The 21,599-nt window shown below is 40.0% G+C and overlaps 1 protein-coding gene across 3 annotated transcripts in view; it reads right to left on the bottom strand.

The window, feature by feature from the left end:
• Positions 1 to 1,787: 1,787 nt before the first annotated feature.
• The window catches only part of LOC101170760 (oxysterol-binding protein-related protein 2), a 20,905-nt gene continuing 1,093 nt past the window's right edge, over positions 1,788 to 21,599 (bottom strand). For 2 of the 3 annotated variants that reach the window (XM_023956813.1, XM_023956814.1), the window contains exons 4-14: positions 14,634 to 14,709; positions 11,517 to 11,651; positions 11,197 to 11,294; positions 10,942 to 11,124; positions 8,702 to 8,809; positions 8,522 to 8,611; positions 7,336 to 7,450; positions 6,837 to 6,956; positions 4,623 to 4,746; positions 4,450 to 4,540; positions 1,788 to 3,416 (exon numbers count right to left, since the gene is read on the bottom strand). In XM_023956813.1, coding sequence (XP_023812581.1) covers positions 3,314 to 3,416; positions 4,450 to 4,540; positions 4,623 to 4,746; positions 6,837 to 6,956; positions 7,336 to 7,450; positions 8,522 to 8,611; positions 8,702 to 8,809; positions 10,942 to 11,124; positions 11,197 to 11,294; positions 11,517 to 11,651; positions 14,634 to 14,709 — 1,243 coding nt within the window. In that variant the 3' untranslated portion in view covers positions 1,788 to 3,313. Of the gene's footprint in view, positions 3,417 to 4,449; positions 4,541 to 4,622; positions 4,747 to 6,836; positions 6,957 to 7,335; positions 7,451 to 8,521; positions 8,612 to 8,701; positions 8,810 to 10,941; positions 11,125 to 11,196; positions 11,295 to 11,516; positions 11,652 to 14,633; positions 14,710 to 17,265; positions 17,462 to 21,599 lie in introns of all 3 variants that reach the window. The other variant, XM_023956815.1, reaches the window with a different exon arrangement.

The following is a 21,599-nucleotide window of genomic DNA, read 5'->3' as shown; positions in this document are numbered from 1 at the left end:
ACATTGATGTAATAAATAAAAATCCAAAATAAACAGTCAAAGCAAACTGTTGATGAAAACTTTCACAAACTTTTGTTATTGGCCTTAAACTTTGGTTAAGCTGTTAAGAAATTATAGAATAGTATAGTCAGTAATATTATATCTCAATGAACATGACACAGCTGAGTTCATTTCAATTTTATATATATTGCCCAATATTACAACACAGTCCTCTCAATGGGCTTCATATTGCCAATTGTAGAAGGACATGTAATAAGCCATAAAATACAAAAGTTAATGGCTAAGCCAACTAGAATCTGGAATCACTGTTTGGGAGTTTTTACTTACCGAGAAGGAGGGTTAAAGGACAGCGATGCCCAGTTTAGCCAGGGGTAGTTGGGCTAAACTGGGCATCGCTGTCCTTTAACCCTCCTTCTCGGTAAGTAAAAACTCCCAAACAGTGATTCCAGATTCTAGTTGGCTTGCATTGCACAGACAAGCCAACTGGATCTTGCTGCTGCATTTTGAACATTTTTAAACAAAATTAAAATAGCTTTTTAAGGTTGTCAATTCATACTATCATTAATGATTTTATCTGGAAATACAACTTTATTAAGCTGATCTGAAATTTAGGGATTTGGGGAAAACAGGGGGCCAAGCCACTGATTGCCTTGTATGAAAAAGAAAATAGAAAATCATACTTTTTTAACTTTCAAAGACAACTATTTTAAAGAATTTGGATCTGTCTTGGCTGTATCCACCGGTTGCAGAATCTTTATTTAAGTTAACAATTTTCTTAGAAACAATTAGGCTAAAGTTAAAATGAAACTAGTCCAGGTTCATTGTGATAAATGCAGCAGTATTTTTGTTAGATCACGTGTGATAGAAAAGTCTTGATGTATGAAACTAACAATAAATTCAGAAGAAATAGCCAGGACTCAAAGGTTTCCTCCATTAATGGCAAAAACAAATACAATCCTATTAAAAAGTTAGGTTACATTTATTATTTTATTAAGATTTTTTCAATTTCTTCTGCAAGTTCAAGTTTCATTACAGTTCACAAATTGTTTTATGCAAAACAAAACTTAAATGTCTCAATTTCTGATGAATCACTAAAGAGAAGTGTGTGTAGAGTCTAAAAGAGTCTAATTCAGACAGATGTATGTGCAATTTGAACTTTGCTTCTATTAATTTTCTGGTTTTTATTTTTTTTTTTGCACTTGACCTTTCAAACCAATACTAGATGTCCTTTTTTTCTGAGACAAGTTTTTTTTTTGTCAGAACAGAATCACTTTGTTTCCTAAATTATCTAAATGTGTCCAGAACCTAAGGCAACATTCAGTTGCCAACCATAATACTACCACCATATCAATTGACTGGAGGTAGGATGTCCCTTTTCTTCAAATAAGTACACATTCTAAAGAAATTCAACTTAGTCTCACTGGTTTATAAAATTTCTCCTAAAATGTCAAGTTTTATTCAGATATTTTGTCCAATGTGAGACAAACCTTCGCTTATTTTCGTCAGCAGGCCCTGTGTGCTGCTTTTGAACACTTATATGAAAAAAAATTCATATGAAAAAATTATATGAACTAGTGGTTTTAAGCCATTACCAAGTTTGTTAATTTTTTCCCCAAAATTTGTCAGATAATGTTACAATTAAATACAGTTTTAAAACAAATTACTAATAGATTAAGGGCAATCCCAACATGTTATAAAGGTGAATCCATTTCTTGTTCTGTAAAGCTTCACAATAACCAAAACCACACTCTTGTGTCTTAGGACTCCACAGATCAGTGACAGCAACATGTTTTTTAGTCCATAATTTATTCATTCCACATGGTTTAAATGCATAGGAGTGAGCATGAGTTCATGGTGAGTTATGTCATCAATAATGTAAACATTTTTTAAGAATGTTTAACAAAAAGCAGTAAAAGGGAAAATAAGATTAATGAGACTGAACCTCAGGCTTCACAAAGTGCTTTAAGTTCAGAGGTAAAGGAGAAGCAACGGGGCAGATTTCACATACTTGTACATGGGACCTCTCGCGTTCAAATGTGCAGTTGTTTGCAACCTTAGTGCTTAAAAACAATGGGGGGGGGGGGGGGGGGGGCAGCCAACAGCTACTGCATTCATGTCACTGCTGCCTCTGGAGTGCCTGAACTGGTTTGAAGCTGAACACCAATGAAACAGTTTATTTTTCACATTTTAGGAGGCTGCAGATGGAGAGGTTTGCATAGTTTTTCCACCTGCTGCATCTAAACACAGCTTTTTCTTCCCAAGAGGAAACTTACAAATCCAGAGTTTGAGGAGACAGGCTGTGAAGGCCTTCAGGAGACGCAGTTGCATGACAAACGTCCCTCTTTTTACGTGAACACTCAAACGTGTCTTATGCTCTTGGAGGCCTGAGAATCCCTCACTGCAGCTTCTTCACTTAAAGATTCCAGTCACAGCCTTCAAAAGTACACGAAAAAACATGCCAGCAGGTCATTTGGCATAAATTCATTGGCACAAATTCTCTGAATTAACATTGTTTAACCTTGTAGATTAAAGCTTTTTGACCGCATCCATGGCAACACAAGATTTTTAGGCTCAGATGTCCCTGAAAGTGGGAGGAATTTGTTATCAGCAGACTTAAATCTTTGATAATCAAATTTCTTTTAAATGTGGGATATACCTTCATGTAGTGCAGAATTATTTTATGGCTTTAAATTGTGTAAATAAGCATCTCAGTGGGCAAGCATGCACTGACTACTATATATATTTATATTACAGCAGACAACAACTTTATGTACCTACATTAGGGGTTTACAGTTGCAGTAAACTTAATTACAAGCAGCTTTAGCTTCTACCGTTAGGTCTCTATTCACAGAAAAAAAAACTACACATTTTAGTGCCGGTTAAATAAAATAAACATCTCATTTCTGGGTTGGTTAGACAAAGGTGGCTTATGGATTTTTAAGTAACCCTTGATATCTGAATGCAGTATGAAGTGTGTGGAACGCCTACGCAACAGCTGAGAACTTGATCTCCAGTGAAACAATTTCTTTGTGTCCTGCAGCAGCTCAACTCCAGACAGCACACTGCCGTCTGCTCTCAGAAGCTGATTGATATTTGTCTTCAGACTAACAATGAAATACGTTTACATTTTGTGCTTTGTTTTTTTTAAATTCTCTCATACGAACGTTTTTCCGAGCGAGTTTGGTCGATAATCCGACGAGCAGAAATCCATGGGGATTATCGCAAAGACGCAGCAACCGTCATACCATGGCAAATCTAAGATGCTATTAAAAAAAAAAAACCGAAGTGAATGCTATCCGACGCAAGCGACGCGTCAATAAATGTTGGGACAGTCGGAGTAATTCCTGTCAAAGTATCCCCCTGTGTAGAACCAGTCCTCTGCTCCTGTGTGGGGGTTTACTCCCAGCTGGAACCACCTGAGGAGAAAGACAAACAGGAGATTTTCAACTTTCTTTTATAAGCTATGTAGACAAAAAAGGATATTTTTCTTACACACTACTGGAAATTTAACCAACAACCACTGCTCTAAAGTACATTTATAGTGCATGAAAAGGGCAGCTAACCCAAAACTTCTGATGATTCAGCTGGACCAACATGTGTGCATCATTTAAAGGCTAAAATACAAACATCTAAATGTTTTTGTATGGAAGACATCCTTTCAACTTAAAAGGTGAGTTAATTTACTGTCGCCCCCATGTGGCCGTTATAGAAACTGCTAAAAACATTTTTAAGTCCCAATCCAATCATCTTTTAATCTACTTGTAAAAGTGTTCCCAGTAGTCTTTTAACCATCTCAGGTTAATCTCATCTCATCTAAGGTTCTGGATTGTGTCGTTTAGGATGTGGTTTCTGCAGAGCGGCAGGAGTTCATTGGGAATTCATCTCTGAGTTGTGGTCAGGACTGTTGGTATGGAGTAGGCCTCTGCTTATTTTCAATCAACCCTTTGTTTACACTCCCTTTCGCTAGCTAACAGCCCTTCACACCCCCAAACTAACATTACTAGTGCAACAAAAATGGCGAGCAATATCTGAGCAATCCAAGCTGTGCAATTTGTCTGCAAGTGGATGTACTGGAATGGAGCAGGGTAGGGAGCTTCTTCCCCACCTAGCATATTTTCTACCTTCTTTTTCAAATTAATCTTTGTGTCTGCTCCTAAATCCCAACAATTCAAATAAAGAAATACTCAGAAATGCAGTTTTAAGCCTAATTCTTAAATATATGTCCACCATCAGAAAAATGCCACTAAAAAATGTTAGAAACACAATTTTCATCAGAGTGGGACTTTAAAAGTGTAAAAGAAATGAGCAAAAATAAACCCTGTGGACAAATTGTGATTTTTTTCTTATATTGTGTTGAACAGTACAAGCAGCATGGCTCTGTTTTCTGTAGCTGTGAACTCATTGAGAGCCAAACACCTCACAGAAGTTCAGAAAGCCTTGCTGTCAAACCTTGTCGACCACGTCTCTTCTTCTTCGGACCGTTCCCTCCGTGCTGCCCTCTGTTTCTCCTCTAAACGTTCTTTTTCTGCACTGGCCAGTTCTGAAAGAGACCCGAAGACGTATTTAGATAAGGGCATGTGAAGCAGAGACCTTCCCTTGTGTCTGTGGCTTGTAGCTGCTACCCATGTCTCCGTTCTCCATGGCTCTGATGTCTGGCCTCAGCCGACAGTCTGTTGGGGCCAGAAGCTTCTCCATCCCCGGCTCCAGCTCATTCAGCGTCACAGCAAAGCTGGTGAAGTTGTAGATCTGGGAAATGGATACACAGAGAAACTCTGAACTCGTCTTTGTGTTTGTTTACAGGCTCTGAGGCTTGTATCGAGCAAGTCATCGATTCAGATAAATAAAGTGACTGATTTGTCCTCTGGATGGAAAAATAAACTTTAAATTACTCTGAAAACAAGTATTTCTTTAGACAAAGAATAAAAGTTGTACCAATCTGCATAATTTTTATTTCAAACTTATCTAACTTAAGACAATAAGGGACTAAACCTGATGTCTGTTTTTAATCAACCTTCAAAAATTTGAAACAGAACTTTGTAAAAGAGGAGCATGCGGGTGAATTAAAGCATTTGTCAGAAGATCTAGAAAAAAACAAAACAGGAATTAAAGGTTAAAAACAAAGAACAGAAATCAACAGAGAATGAGTCGAAATTTTTATTTTTGAAAAAAACAACAAAAAACAAAAACGATCAAATCAAGATTTATGTACAGAAGAGTCACATGTCACCCGTCAAACATCTATCTGAGGACCACAACATCAGTGGATGCAGTTTGTTATTCTTTAGGTTTGTCAGAAACACATCAAGAGCAGAACAGAGTGCAAAAAACGTAATTTTTTAAAAATCCTTTTAAACAAAAGGTGTCTGCACAGTGGCGCAGTGGTTAGCGTTCTTGCCTCACAGCAAAAAGGCCCCCGGTTCCAGTCCCGGCTGGGGGACCTGAAACAAAACATCAATGGGGGACCTTTCTGTGTGGAATTTGCATCTTCTTCCAGTGCATGCGTGGGTTTTTTCCGGGGACTCCGGCTTCCTCCCACAGTCCAAAAACAGGCTTCATAGGTTAATTGCTTACTCAAAATTGTCCCTAGATGTGAATGTCAGTGTGTGATTTGTGGCCCTGCGACAGAGTAGCAACCTGTCCAGATTGTCCCCTGCCTTTGCCCACAATTTGCCGGGATAGGCTCCAGCACCCCAGTGACCCCAAAAGTGATAAAAACAGGTTTAGAAAATGAATGACTGATGAAAACATTTCCACACAATGTTAATGGTTGTCAATGACAAAGGTGAAAGGTTTCCTGTTGGTCATGACCATTTGAAAACACTGTAGCTGGCATTTTGGTCCATTCTTCCATTCAGATCTTCTCTAAAGCTGTGATGCTTTAGAGAATTCTGCTATTCTCTATTGGATTGAGGTCTAGAGACGGGCTAGAACCCTTTAGAAACTTGAAATACTTTTTACATTGCTGCTCCTTCGTTGTCCAGGCAACGTGTTTGAGATCCTTCTCAGGCTGGAAGATCCTCGATACTCTCACGGATGGAAGGAGCTTTTTACCCAAAAATCTCTCCATTCATTTTCTTGAGACAAACAGTTGTCCTGTCCCCTTTGCAGAAACAGCCCCAAACCATGATGTTTCCACTCCCATGCTTCACAGTTGGTTTGGTGTTCCTGAGATGCAACACTATGTATTCTTCTCCCTCCAAACACAGTGAGGGGCATTTATACCAAAGAGTTCCATTTCGGTCTCATCTGACCACATGAACATTTCCCAGTCCTCCTCAGGATCATCCAGATGGTTTCTGAAGAACTTTAGACTGTCTGGACATGTGCTGGTTTAAGCAGGGGGACCTTTGGAGAACAAACAACAGTTGATCTCTTCTCTCCTAGTTACTTGCTTATAGTAGAATGGTTCATCCCAGTCTTGTTAAGGTCTACAATGCTGTCCCTCTTGGGTCTTGGTCATGGTGGAGAGGTTACAGTCTGACTGTTTAAGGGCGTGGACAGGTGTCTTTTATACAGATAACCAGTTCAAACAGGTGACAATAATACAGACACTAAATGAAGGACAAAAGAGCTTCTTAAAGAAAAAGTAACAGGTTTATGAGGGACTGAATTCTTGTTTGTAGGAGCTAAACGCTTATTTTTTTGCTTCATTATACAAATAAATTCTTTAAAGATCAATTGATGTGGTTTCCTGGATTCTCCTTCAGGATTTTGAGGCTGGTAAAAACTGCTTAATGGCTGAATACGTCTGATTCCCATGACCTACCTGAGTAGAAACTAGAGTACACAGGACATTAACTTAGGTTCTGAAGGGTCCAACAAGCATGGACACTAACCTGCGCCGAGTGAGCCGGCCGTGGCGTGATCCTCCACAATAAGGCACTTCCTGGTATCACAGTTACAGTCTCTTGAACATCTGGCATCTCGTCTGCTTCTTCACCTTCACAGCTGTTCTCCTACACACAAGCACAGTCACAAACTCACAAACACACACAGACAGCTCAATGCAGACAGTGGGTTTCACAGAACTACAGATTCAACACGCTTCTCAAACAACAACGCATGTCATTGCAAGGCATTTTGGGTTGGTGCTGGCAATGATCTCATCATACACTACACTATGAACGGAACTCGACAACAGCAGCAGCACACTACAAAGACCAAATACACTGCAACACCTTACCTGCTACAAAAGCCACTGCATGTTATTGTGAAAGAAAAGATACTGTTTGAGAAAAGATTTCAGTCACAGGAAAACAGACAAACGTGTGACGAAACCAAGTTGCATTTCATGTCAGCAGAGGGCTAAGGCGCGGCTGCAGCAGCGTTTCTCACCTGTTTCAACCTCTTTGGGTCACCTGCTGCCCTCTTGTAGGCGTCATAACTCTTAGGGTCAACACTGTAAATGCACTCTGTCCACTTCCCATATATCACCCTCCGCTTCTTCTTACTGGTTCAAACACAGAGGAGACGAGCGCTCATTAGCATACATCACTGAGAATTTCGTTTGTTCAGATCCACTCAAGTATCTGAGTTACATTTGAGTTTTTCCATGGAGCTTTTTTCCTGCCATGGCAAAGAAAACAAACGTCCCACAAGCAGGAAAAGGAACTCCAGGAAAAACACATTTTTTTCTCTAAAACACAGATTTCTCTGGCATGCACAGGTGAGGTTGTTGTCCTTCAAAGTATTTGCTTCAACTATTGGTGCGGAACAGGATGCTACGCTTGATGCCAGTCTGAATACAGACTAAATGTAAGGTTCAGGACTGGATCCGGAACAAATTACGTGAACCGGGTCGAGTCTGAATGCACCCTTAATCTCTCATAGGTCAAACCTTCATGGAAAAATAAGTCCAGTATTATAAAATGACAACAAAGATCTGTTAGTGACCGAAGACTTAAGTAAATGTGGCAAACTGGACTCATTCTGCACAGGAAACACAGCACGGAGGAGATTGATTGACAAGATCAACAGCCAATCAGGATGCAGAGCAATGTGCACTGTAGAAAAAAAGGATGCAAGATCGCACTGAAAAAAAATCAGGAGAAACAGAGAGACTGCGAAAGCTGATCCGCAGTATAGCAAGGGACCACTGTATTTGAAAATCTGACTGCAGGAGTGATGAAAGCTGTTTTGGGAACCAGACTGAGTGTGTTTATGTGTGTTGTGGACTTGTACTGAATGGGATTTGATCTATGAAAAAAAGGTCACCTGTTGTGTGAGATAGAAAGACCGAACTTCTTTCCATATGAAGCCGGACTTTGCAGAGTTCTTCACACTTTGAAAAAGCTACTCTGATAGCAGCATCGTTCTAAAAACCTTTGTGATTTAACTGTGCAGACTAGAAACATTCTGGATCCTTTAATAAAAGAAAATACCCAAAAACCGGTGTATTGGAATTCTGCTTCCGTGAAACAGTGAAAACAGTGGTGTGAAGTTTGGGTTACTTGTCTGAATAAACTTTCGCTAACTTTAGGTTAACGTGTTCGGTTCCTCAAAATAACCTGTGCTCTCTCACCTTTTGTCTTGAATGTATCCCTCCACTTTGTGCAGGTCCTTTCCAAACATCCCACATGGTTTGAAGTTCAGCACACATTTATCGCCTGTGCTAGAAGAACGGACACCAGGCAGCTTTCAGTGATCAACGCTGGCCGGTCCAGAAAGCTCAAGCGCTTTGGTGCAGTGCCAGCAAGCCTACCTGTGGTTGATTATCTCCACTGATCCATACTGTTCGATCCACAGTTTACCCAAGATGATGTTATGAACGCAGCACATTGGGTTTGTCCACGTGTACACTTCTTTATGCCTGGAACAAAAACCACAAACTGAGATTATTTGAAGCATAAAAAAGAAGGATTATTTTATGGGTTTGTGGTGAAATCCACCTTTTAGGGATCAATGCATATTTTTATTTGTTAGGGATATGGCTGCACGATATGAGGAAAACTGTAAAAAGTCTACGAAAAGCAAAGCACTTCAGTAGAAACTCCAATGTCCAGTGTGTCTTTATCTGTAAAGCTAAAGACACACTGGACATTTGTTGTGCGTTCAAGAGCGCGCCAAGTAGAGGTTCTTGAACACAAGCTCAGCCTATGGTGTTCACACTGGACAAGCAGGGAGAGACTTCTTGATCTTTTTCTAGCGCATGTCCACCACCTGCATTTGGAAGAGGTTTAGTACAAAATGTCCAAGCGGGACATCCAAGCTTTTTCTTTCACAGCTCTATTCCGATATATGAAAGACTTGGTTTCGTACGATTCCAACCGAGCACAAATGATTAATTTCTCCTCCATGATCAATTTTCATACAATTGATACTTTTGTAAATTTAAAGGGATGTCGTCCAAACGTCATTTCCAAATCCCTGAGTCCCTGATAAGTTCAATTTTGACCTTGTTTAACTTTCAACGTGCATTCAATGGCCGGCACCTTTGGTACGTAAAGCCTGAAAACAGTCGGGAAGATTGTGTGGCGACGACTGAAAGTTGGAGTTTTGAACGCACAAGCCGAAACACGCATTTGCACTGACCTTTGAACAAAAATGTCACATGGAAGCAACTGAAGACAGCAAAAGACATAAGGCGATTTGCTGCAGTTCTAACCGACCATCAGAATGAGGAATCTACGTTACGAAGGATTAAGGCAGTTCTGAAGGCAAAAGGAGGCCCAACCTAACACTAGGAAGGTGGCCAGTGAGTGTACAGGAAGGTAGGGGGATCTTTTGGAGCTTGTCAATTAAACAAAATAGTTTACATAACAAAAAACTCTAGATTAAGACTAGCAAACCAATTTAAAACAACAAAATTACATCAAAACTCAGCTTCTTGTGTTCACTTCTGCCTGTTTGTTGACTTCTATGCCTGTGTGTGTTTATTGGGTCTCGCTACTGATTTTATATTGTGAAGGACTTTGTGAGTCACTCTCTGAGAAAAGTGCTATATAAATTAAGATTTACTTACTTACTTACTTCTGACTCTGCATTTAAAGACCCACTCCAGTAGAATTCATATTTGTGAAGCATTTTTGCCATGATAGATAGTCACAATAAAATAATTTTAGATTAAAGCTGCAATTCTGAGTATGTCTTTATTCAAATAAAATGAATCAGGAACAAACAAACAAACAAAAAACAAAAAAATCGCAGTTTGAAAGAGCTCAAAGTTGTGAGGCAGCGTGTGAAATGAGAAGGTCAAAGTCTCCCTGCTCTGCTCCATTCTGATGCATCCACTTACAGACAAATAGATCCATGAACGTCTTTGTTTTCCTCGTCTGAGCTGGAATCTGGATCAAAACTGTACGGCTGGATAGCTCTGATATCGCTCACCATTTTTGTTGCACCGCTAATCATAGTTTGGGGTTGTGAAGGGCTGTATGGTAGTGGGAGGGAGTGTAAACAAAGGCATGATGGGATAGCAGCAGAGGCTTACTTCCACACCAACAGTCCCGCCCACAATTCTGAGGCAAATGTTTGATGAACTACTGCCACGTTACACAAACTATGTCCTGGAAAACGACAAGTTTTTTAAAATTTTGGCTAAAAATGACAATCATAATTAAAAAACCACTGAGAAAACTTTCACAACAGGTCAAAAGATGATTGGGATGGGACTTTAAAGAAAACATTTAGTAAATTGTATCAACATTTTAAATGTAATATGAAACCATCTGAGAGGATGTGATGCAAGGGATCAGTTTCTGCTCTATTTCTCTCAGTTAGCCTCATTTTCTGCCACAGATAACAAAGGAGCTTTACTCTAGAGATGATGCAAACGTTGCAACATGTGAGTCAGCGGCTGCCTTAACCACCACAAATGGATGAAGCAAATACTTTAAGCCTCACGTTTTTAGTCAGTAGGAAATTCAGATATTTTGTTTGACATCAAACAAATCTGCTAAAAGATTTTAAAAAGACAAATAAGTCCCCGGCAATAGTACTAACTTTAGTAAGTCCAGCACCATGGTGCCTTTGGGCTCAGCCTCCACGCTTTTGCCCCAGAACTTCAGCTTTGGGTAGATGGAGCCGTGAAACTCAAACTCCTGCTTCAGAGATTGGGCATGGAAGGCACTGACTGGGGGGTGGTGGCTGACCTGCTCTGAGATCCACCTGTACCCCTCATCCTCTCTGGGGGAAAAAGAACAGCATTTTTATAAACATGTTCCCTCTTGCTGAGGGGAATCTAAGCTCCACCTGTACCTTATGAGCTCGTACGTCTCCCCCAGCAAGGGATTAAACGGCTTTCCTGTCCTTTCCCATTGAGATGCTACGGCTGAAACAGCAAAAGCAGCAACAACCTGTGAAGGACAGAAGAGTTGATGGAAAACTCTTCAGGAAAATAAAGTGTTCCTACAAAAAACGTGAGAACAGGACCGTGATTCTCGTGAGGCCAATTTTCTAACTTTTAATTAACTCTCATTCACTGGGAGTCATATAAAAAGAGGGGGTAAAAATCCACCATGTGAGCTTTTAGCAAAGAAAACAAAAGACACGACTTCCAGCCTCCATCTGTGTTCTACCTGCATCCGGTCCACAGAATCCGATAAGCTGCAGGCTTTGTGGATGAGGTGAGTGTGTTCCATGTATTCTGAGATTCTCTGGAGAAAGCTCAGCGGCTCATTAAACTCAACTGGCATGGCTATTTTGGACAGCTCCTGCAACAAAGAAAACAAAAATATGAAATCTACACGAACCTTTCATGAAAACTACTTCTAGAAACTTGCAGATGATTTTGATGTAGAGCTGAGAAGGTCAAATGCAAACCTGAGGAAAGAGAAATTTTCATGGGTTTTTTAAGGGTTTATTAATAACCGCCCTTGTACAGATGGTAACCCCCATAATCTATAGTTGCAGCTAGAGATGTGACGGTGTGGGATTTTTTCTCCGCAGAGATTTCTCAGCAGGGGGCGTGGTGTCGCGGTTAACCGCACCCCCCCTGCCAAACACAAATCCCCCGGCGGCCGCGTCGCAAATGAATACAATTACAACGCAGTATTCTTTATTAACAAATAACAGTAACAACTAACTACTACCAATCTAACTAATGAACTAACTATATATGTGTTGTAGAATGACTATGTGTGTGTGTGTCAGTGGGCTGCGTGTGTAGAAGGAAGGAGCGCACACGTGTGTTGGGGGTGTGTGTTGATTCTTCTGCAGCGGACCGCTCTAGAGCTGCACGCGAGTTTCACCTGTGCTCTCTGGTACAGACATCTTCTCAGAATATTATATATTGCCCAGTAATAAACAGACTGCAGACACTTTGTCACCTTTCCTGTAGCCATGAAGCCTGACACCCATGAAGAACAAGGGGCAGGAGGCTCCGCCTTTATTTATACGGACATGTAACTTTGCGCTGCACAAAATAGTTCCCAAACACAACATGTAGTGATATTCATCGAAATCTAACAGTGCGCGTTCATTTTTGGTGTTACAGAGTAAAGGAGAACAGTAATAACCCCCCCAACACAAAATCCTCCGGGGTGTCGCACACTTAAGAACTCACGCAGCTTCTAATGGAAATGAATACAATGGAAATGAATAATTAGAACGCATTAAATTTGTCAAATTTCCTCGCGAGACGGACACTTCTGTTGTAGAATGAGCATGTGTTTCTGAAACCGCGCGCGTGTGTGTAAATAGAAGGAGCGCATGCAGCGAAGAGGGTGCTGGGCCGGCAAGAGGGAGTGAGAGGCCCGGTGCAGGGAGTGAAGGAGAACAGTAATAAAAGGTTTCCCCCAGAAGCCCCTGAAGTCTGAACACAGGAATAGCAGAAAAGGTAAATTATCAGCAAAAATGAATGTGTTTAATGTGTTTATTAATGTTCCACTCACGCACCACATGCAGAACTTAAAAAAAAAAAAAAAACGTACCGTGATGCGTTGATGAGGTTATCGTCACACCCCTAGCTGCAGCATAACTAAGCGTTAAATGATTTGGGTGTTTTTTTAACATATTTTTGTGGCGTTTTTCTCGTGATAAAGGACTTATATTAAGTAAATTAAGCTTAAAATTGTTTTTCTGAATATTTCTTTATTCAAATCGTTGCGAATCAGGGCCAAATGAAAACAACGTAGTTTGAAAAAGAGTTTATTTATGAGGTAGAAAATACGCTGGTCAAGCTCCCTGCCCTGCTCTATTCTGATGCATCCAGTTGGAGACTCTTGTTTTCCTCATCTCAGCTAGAATCTGGTTCAAAACTGTACGTCTGGAAAACTCTAATATTGCTCATCATTTTTGTCGCATAGTCACACTTTGTTGTACTAATCTTAGACTGAGGGTGTGAGGGGCTGTAAGTTAGCGGGAAAGAGTGTAGACAAAGGGATGACGGGAAATGAAGGCAGGTTTACTCCGCACCAACAGTCCAGCCCACAACTCAGAGGTGAATTTCTAATGAACTACTTCCGCTCTGCAGAAATGATGTCTTAGAAGACCACAGAGGTTTCTGATTTGGCCTAAAAACGACATAATCACAATTAAAAGACCACTGGGAACAATTTGAAAATAATCAAAAGAAGATCAGAGTGGGACTTTAAAAGACAATTGACATTAACAGTGAAATTCTTTCCTTCTATAGGCAGTCATTCAGTTCCATTATTTTCAGGTTATTTCTGCGTAATTTAGGAGTTTATTTAAATCACATCCATCCGTTTTTCTATTTCAGACTAATAAGAAAGGTTTTGTAGCACAGTGTTTTTCAACCTTTTTTGAGCCACGGCACACTTTAACGTTGACAAAAATCCCGCGGCACACCAGCATCCAAAAAAATAGATAAATTAAAAAAAAGAAAAAGCTCAGTCTGTTTTGATCTACAGCCGCTCTGCAGTTTCACATGCATTTTTGTGATAATTGTTGCAGAAAACGCTGGAAGCTGCAGCTGTTTTTTCTAAAAGATGTATTAAAAATTAAGTCAAAAGATTCAAAAACTGTTTGATGTGTGTTCGTTGTTTTAAGACGTTGAGAGGAGAGACTCATTGTGTGCTAAGACAGTCACTTTACTGCATCATGGGAGATGTAGTGCCCGTAATCCGCCGACCGCAGAAAGACTCGCGTCTTTGAGCTTCATTGTTTTGTTCACTTGTTCCAGTCTTATACCAGATTCTGTGGAAAGCTACACCGCTAAAGACGAGCTTTAGCTGGTATTTTTGTTAGAATAGAGAGACTTTTTTGCGCTAAATCGAAACAAGGAAGTGAATACTTTAACCACTTCTGATTGGTCAGACTGATGACATGTGATTAAGCCTTCAAGAATGATTGGTGGAGACAGTTAAAGGGGCGGGACTTTTCCTTACACAGTTATAGCTGCAGCTAAATCGCGGTATCCCGTTATTCTTATCAAAATGTCTTTAATAGAATCATATAAACACAAAGAAAAAATAATTTTATGATATTTCATATTCTTAACTTCTCAGTGTTTTTTCAGGGCCTGTTTGGATGAACAAAGAGCTGATTTCCTGGAGATGGTAATTGCTTTTAGATCAGTTAATGAGGGCAATTTCTCACGGCACACTTGACCATCTCCCACGGCACACTAGTGTGCTGCGGCACACTGGTTGAAAAACACTGTTGTAGCAGACTGCAGAGAAAAGGGTGCCCCATAGCAGCATGGGTTTGTCAGAAATCCTAGTAGCGCTCACCATGCCGATGCACTTCTTCAGGATGCTCCAAATACTGAAGTTGCTCCGGGAAATCATTTGAGCTGGCAAAGTTTTCCTGAAACAGATATGGATCAAATGAAGTTATGATAATTCTGGGAACAGATGAAGCTGGAAACACAAGTGAAAGACAAAAGACTGTTTTTAATAACACTTTGAGAAACACGTACAATGGATTTTTGTGAAGGAATTTGTTTTATTATTATCATTGTTTAAATGTATTTCTTTAAATGTTAACTCAGATTGACCTTTTTACCTCTTCTGAAAACAGTTCTGTGTGTTTGGTCATCTGCTTCTCATGCCCAGCCAGGAACAGGGGGGTTTTACGACACACTGTCCTCAGCTGATAAGTGATACTGTTTGAAGTTAGAATCCAACCAAAAGGGTCATTTGACGACACCCCCTAATGAACTTTTTGTCTTTGTCTTGAATTGTTACCTCCCACTTGTGTTCTTAATAAAAGCAGCACAGGGAGGGGCAGACCTTTGAGAAGAGAAACGTGGTGGACCTTTTCCAACACATTTGCTCCTCTCCCTCGTGCATGAGAAACTTGATTCTTGCTGTGGTCTATTATTTCTAATTGTGTTTTTCTTTAATGTTTAGATGCATTTATCTGACATTCTTTGGTCCATTCGAGCCGGATGACAACATATCTGCGTCCTTGGGGGAGGATCATGCCGATTGAAGTCTGTGCACAGCCCGTGAGACTAGGTCTCCGGAGGAAAGTCCGTCGTAGTGAATTCTACGCCGGCCAATCGACTGGTCTGATCCCTGGGTCCGGATTGACGTTATTCGTTAACCAGTCAGACCACAACGACAAGGCAAGTACAGCGCTTTTTCAGGGGTTCGAGTCCCCGAAGTGGCCCAGAATTCTGAGGGACAGGTTCAAGTCCTGTTGCCTAAAACACGTGTGGGTTTGGAGTCCCGGAAAAGTCCAGAATTCTAAATAAAGGTGTAGGTTCGAGTCCTGCAGCCTAAAACGCGTAAGAGGGTTCAAGTCCCTAAAAGGCCTAGAATAACAACAAAAATAAAATAAAAAAAGTTTTTTTTTGGTGTGAATGTGTGTGCATGTGTGAAAGGAGTGAACTTGTTCGAAACAGTGGGCAGCTGGAAACCTTGCGGTGTTAACACAAGGCTGCTTGTTGGAGTAGAACAAGATTTCATCTCATTTGGCTTTAGGTGAAAGGAACCCAGAGTCTAAAACGTGTTTTGCTCCTGGGAGGACCCTAAACGTGTGACCGGATCAGACAATAGGTCTGACCTAGAAGCTTGTTGCACGGGGAGTGAAATTCGGTCCTGAGAGAAATTCTCTGTTGGTTCTGATCACGCTCTGTGACTAACATAAATAAAAGAAAAAAGAAAAAAAATGGGGGAATTCAAATGAAAAAATATATATGGAAAGAGGTTCATCCAGATTCAACTACATTCTTGATAAAATGGGATAAAAACTAGGATTTTAAGGGGAATGTACTGGATTAGTTCAAAGGTTACAAATTAAAAACAGAATAAAAAATACAAAAGAAACAAAAAAAAATAGTGAAGAATTAATTTGTGCAAAACTGTGGTTAAATGAAGCAACGAAAAATAAAGGGTGGCATTCAGAAAAGTAAAACTAGATAAGCATGTCTGATTGCTAAAAAAAAGTAGGATAAATCAGATGTGCGACTCAGACCCCTGCAACAGCTGGCTGCAGCAGGCTGCAGACCGAGCAGGGGCAGGATGAAAGGGGGGGAGAGCAGAAACCAGCTGATTTCTCACCTCCTCCCTACCAGGGGACAAATGCTCCTCTGTTGACGGGTTTTAACCCACCAGTGACTGATTTAAATAAACCAGAAAAAGAAAAAATAATGTTAGGAGGAAAAGGGAAAAAACTTGAATGGAGTAAAACTATGGGGGTTGGTTTGGAAGAAGCTGGAGGGTCATCTGAAATTGCTGAGACATTTCCAATGATTGAAGTGCCCAATCCTAGAGCTGGAGAAGATGGCCAGAGACCTACACTTCTTGTGTTTAGGACCTGGACAGTGGAGGATGTTAAGAAGGCAGTAGAGGGAGTTATCTCTCACAGGGAAAATCCACATGATTTTCATGAGCAAATGATGGAAGTTCAGAGAGCTTATCATCTGAATGGCATTGAATGTCAACAAGCATGGATGACTGCTATGAAAGCAGACTGGGCAAAAGTAAAGGGAAATTGGAATCCTATGAATGATGACGATCCACCCAGACCTCTTCCACATAACAGTCAAGAGTTAATTCAAAGTCTTACACTTTTAGGACAAAGAATTAGAGAAGCCTTTCCAATGAGACCTGATTATGGAAAGATTGGTCAAACTAAACAAAAAGATGGAGAGTTAGTGTCTGATTTTAGAGTCAGATTTGAAGAAGTTTTTAAAGCTAACAGTGGACTCAGAGATGATGATAATGATGATGGTGCCTATAGACAGCAGCTGAAACAAGCCTTACTGCAAGCTATGAGACCAGAGATTGCAGACTGGATAAGGAAGCATTACATTGATCTACCTACAGGAGCACTACAACAGTTTATGAATTTTGCTGTTCATGCAGAAAAAGTGATGGTGAATAAGAAGAAATTTAGAAATCAAAGTGTAGATACCTTTTGGCAGGAGGAAAGTAGTGATGTGTTTTTTGGAAGGAATGTGAAGAGAGGAAGAAATCGTGGTCGTGGAAAAGGAAATTTTAAAGAAAATTTTTGAAGAAGGTTTAGAGGAAGTGGCAACAGAGGGTCAGAGCAAGTTGATGATGGATGTTGGATTTGTGGACAGAGAGATCATTGGGAGAGAGAGATTGTCCTGAAAGGAAGAAATCAGATTGATTAGATGGTAAAAGAAATAACAAGATAAAAGATGAATCTGAACTAGAAATTCAACCAATTAGTGATGAATTTTTAGATCTCACTGAAAGAGAAATAGTTTTTGTTGATGGGTCAGCGAAGAAAGATGAGACAGGCAGGAACAAAGTGGGTTTTGCTGTTGTAACTCAAGATAAGGTTCTGAAGGCAGGACCCCTGTGTGGAAATTCCTCAGCACAATCAGCAGAGTTGACAGCCTTAACTGAAGCATGCAAACTGTTTAAAGATAAACCAGTTACAATCTACACTGATAGCCAATATGCATTTGCTACAGTGCATTTATTTTGTCAACAGTGGAAGATCAGAAGGTTTAAAACATCAACAGGAAAACCAATAACGCATGTAGACTTACTGAAGGAATTATTGACTGCTGTAATGTTACCATCTAAAGTGGCAATATGTAAATGCGAGGGACACACACGAAGAACAGATCATATTTCTAAAGGAAATGCCTTTGCAGATGCAACAGAAAAGCAAGCTGCAACAAAAGATGTAGAAATATGCACAAATGAGAATGTGACTGCAGATGCACCCGCTGATGTTTTAAAAGAAATGCAACACAGCGCACTACAATAAGAAAAAGATTTGTGTTTCAAAAAGGGAGCAAAGTTAGAACAAGGTCTTTATGTCAGCACAGAAAGAAAACCTATTTTACCAAAATCCATGTACAAATGGGCAGCAATTTTGAGTCATGGGCTTTGCCATGATTCAACAGGGGGGAGGATGAATTTATTAGAGAAATATTAAACAATTTATGGATTTATTCTCTATTCAAAAAATTTTTGTAAACAATGTGTTACATGTATGCGTCATAATCCCCAAGGCAATGTTACACCTAAGAGAGGAAAATTTCCTGAACGAACTTTTCCTTTCCATACAATCCTTATGGATTTTATTGAATTGAATAAAAGCAAGGGATTGAAATATTGTTTAGTGATTATTGATGCATTTTCCAAATGGGTTGAAATTTTTCCATGTGCAACACAAGATGCTATTACAGTAGCTAAAGCTATTTGTAAAAGAATAATCCCAACTTTTGGCATACCACAAGTGATAAGAAGTGATAATGGTACACATTTTGTAAATCAAGTGATAGACAAAATGGCTCAACATCTTTGTATTGATTTAAAGAGACATTGTAGTTATCACCCACAGAGTGCAGGATTAGTTAAGAAAACTAATAGCACTATCAAATCAAAGTTAAAGAAATGCATGTAAGAGACAAACAGACAGCGGCCTGACTGCATAGACTTAGTTTAACTAAGCATGCGTATCACACGCACAGCAGGTCAACCTTTAACGCCTTTTGAAATGTTGTATGGACGTTCTTATAGGTTACCAGACCTTGATCCTACACAGCAACATTCTCCAGATGATGATGCAAATTTAGTGGATTATTTGAGAAAAATGTTTACCACTAAAGATGTGCAAAGGACAAATCAAGTGCCAGATTCCTTTTTATCTCCACAGGACACTTCACCAGTGCAGGTTGGTGACTGGGTGTTTGTGGAGGCCATAAAAAGGAAATGTTGGTCCAGCCCACGGGGGGAAGGGCCATTCCAAGTCCTGCTGACTACACCAACAGCTGTAAAGATTGCTGAAAGGACGTCTTGGATCCATCTATCACACTGCAAGAAAAAGCATCTGGGTGAGGCTAATTCCAACTGCTAGGTGGGGAAGTCTGACTACAAAGGGAGGCAGCTGTATAGAAGCTGCTTGTCTCAACGTCAGCGAAGCCGAGACATCCACCTAGTCTTAGGGAAGAAAGCACACCAGAACTCTTTTGCACTACACGGATCCTACACTGTTAGAGGACTTGAGGAGGTGATGTGCTAGTAACCTCTCCCTCCCGAAGATAGGTACATATCCACCATGGCGTGTCCAACTGGGCTAAGAGACAGTTTATTTTGTTTACTGTTCCTGCTATTCCTGACAGGAGCAACCACATGGATTCGATTCTTTTGGAATCATTATCCACCCGCAAGAAGAACCACCAGTGAGGAAAGAAACATTTCTCGACGATGGCTGAGTATTGATGAACATGATGTTTTGAATAGTCCAAAAATGAACATAACTCACCTGTATATGACAAATTCTTGGTATAGGTATGTTATGTTACTGGCTAAGGAAAAGAATAGATCGGATTGCTATGTTTGTTCTGTAATTGAAGCTTCATCCCTACATCCTAATTTGCAGGCAAAGCAATTTTCTGAGTGGAAAAGCGACTGTGTTATTGAATATAGTACCAGAGGGTATATTAGTACTGGAGCCGTCACCACTTCAAATGGAACTCTTGTAAGACCGAGTTGTAAGAGTTTGTATCAGTTTAAAAAACTGAAATTGACAAAATCATTAGCTCCATATGCTAGTGTGGAACCAGGAACTGTGTTTCCACATTGTGTAACTAACAATGGCACAGAGTTTTTAGGAACTTTGCCGATAAAGATGTGTCATGAACTTCTTGTTCCCTTCACAGTCCAGATAATCAATGACAGAGTTTCCCATGGTTATGCTGTTCCCTGCCCCAGAGGATGTTGTGTTGGATCTAATCCAGATTTAATGCCAGGTAACAATGGTACTTATGTGGTTGATCAAATGTTTTGGTTATGTGGGCAGGCCCTCTACCTCAGTCTGCCTAGAGACTGGAGTGGGATTTGTGCTTCTGTAAAGGTCACAGGTCACACTTTCATAGTTTCTGCAGTCCATGAGCCTCACCTGCGCTACAGACGTAACCTTATTGATGTCAAGCCACATGATTCCATTTGGGGATCACATGTACCTGAAGACCATGAACACTGGAATACTGGGGAAAAGGTAACTATGGCATTGTTTCCCTAGGTTGGAAATGCTAAAAATGCCCTCAGAATTGAGACCATTGATTATTGATTAGGATTATTTTTGAACGCTACAATTAAAGCATTTAAAGGCTATAGTGAAGAAATGTCAAGCATGAGACTTATGGTTCTACAGAACAGATTGGTTTTGGACTTATTGGTTGCTCAGGAGGGAGGTGTTTGTAAGATGTTAAATGATACCTGTTGTACATTTATTCCTGACAACACCAATGAAGGTCACAGCATCACTGAAGCATTACATCAACTTGAATAGGTTCAACAGGCAATGCAGGATGACAGGAAACCCCAATCTTGGGATTTCTTCTCCTGGTTTGCTTTTGGTTCCTGGTGGCAACTTTTGTTAAAAATAGTGACACCTATTCTTATGGTACTGATCATATGTTGTGTGTTCACTATGTGCATTTTTTCTTTGTATTCAATCTATGATTTCCAGAGCAGTGAATGGTGGACTACAAAGTGTTCCTATGATTTAAGAATACAACTTGTTATTAAAGGGAGAACAAGATGACTGTAATGATTTTGAAATTGAAATTACTTGAAAAAAAAAAAAAAAACTTCTCATCTGAGTGTAAATTGATAGTGTTATGAAAATGAAGATGTCACAGAAAACTGAAAAGAGATGTGATATTGGATGTGAGATTTTAACATTTATCAATGATAAACAGGAGGGAGTATGTGAAGGAATTTGTTTTATTATTATCATTGTTTAAATGTATTTCTTTAAATGTTAACTCAGATTGACCTTTTTACCTCTTCTGAAAACAGTTCTGTGTGTTTGGTCATCTGCTTATCATGCCCAGCCAGGAACAGGGGGGTTTTACGACACACTGTCCTCAGCTGATAAGTGATACTGTTTGAAGTTAGAATCCAACCAAAAGGGTCATTTGACGACACCCCCTAATGAACTTTTTGTCTTTGTCTTGAATTGTTACCTCCCACTTGTGTTCTTAATAAAAGCAGCACAGGGAGGGGCAGACCTTTGAGAAGAGAAACGTGGTGGACCTTTTCCAACACATTTGCTCCTCTCCCTCGTGCATGAGAAACTTGATTCTTGCTGTGGTCTATTATTTCTAATTGTGTTTTTCTTTAATGTTTAGATGCATTTATCTGACAATTTTTTAAGACTAATTATTGTTCACAACCGCAACATAGTAACTGACAGATTAGGACCTTAAAAACTGTTTTTTTGCTTCCTCAGGAAGTGTGCTATGTCTGAACAAAAGC

This window comes from Oryzias latipes, chromosome 7 (assembly GCF_002234675.1).
Source record: "Oryzias latipes chromosome 7, ASM223467v1".
In the NCBI taxonomy this organism is placed as follows: Eukaryota; Metazoa; Chordata; class Actinopteri; order Beloniformes; family Adrianichthyidae; genus Oryzias; species Oryzias latipes.
Note: the sequence above shows the minus strand (reverse complement) of the source record. Positions and strands in the feature narration are given on the sequence as shown.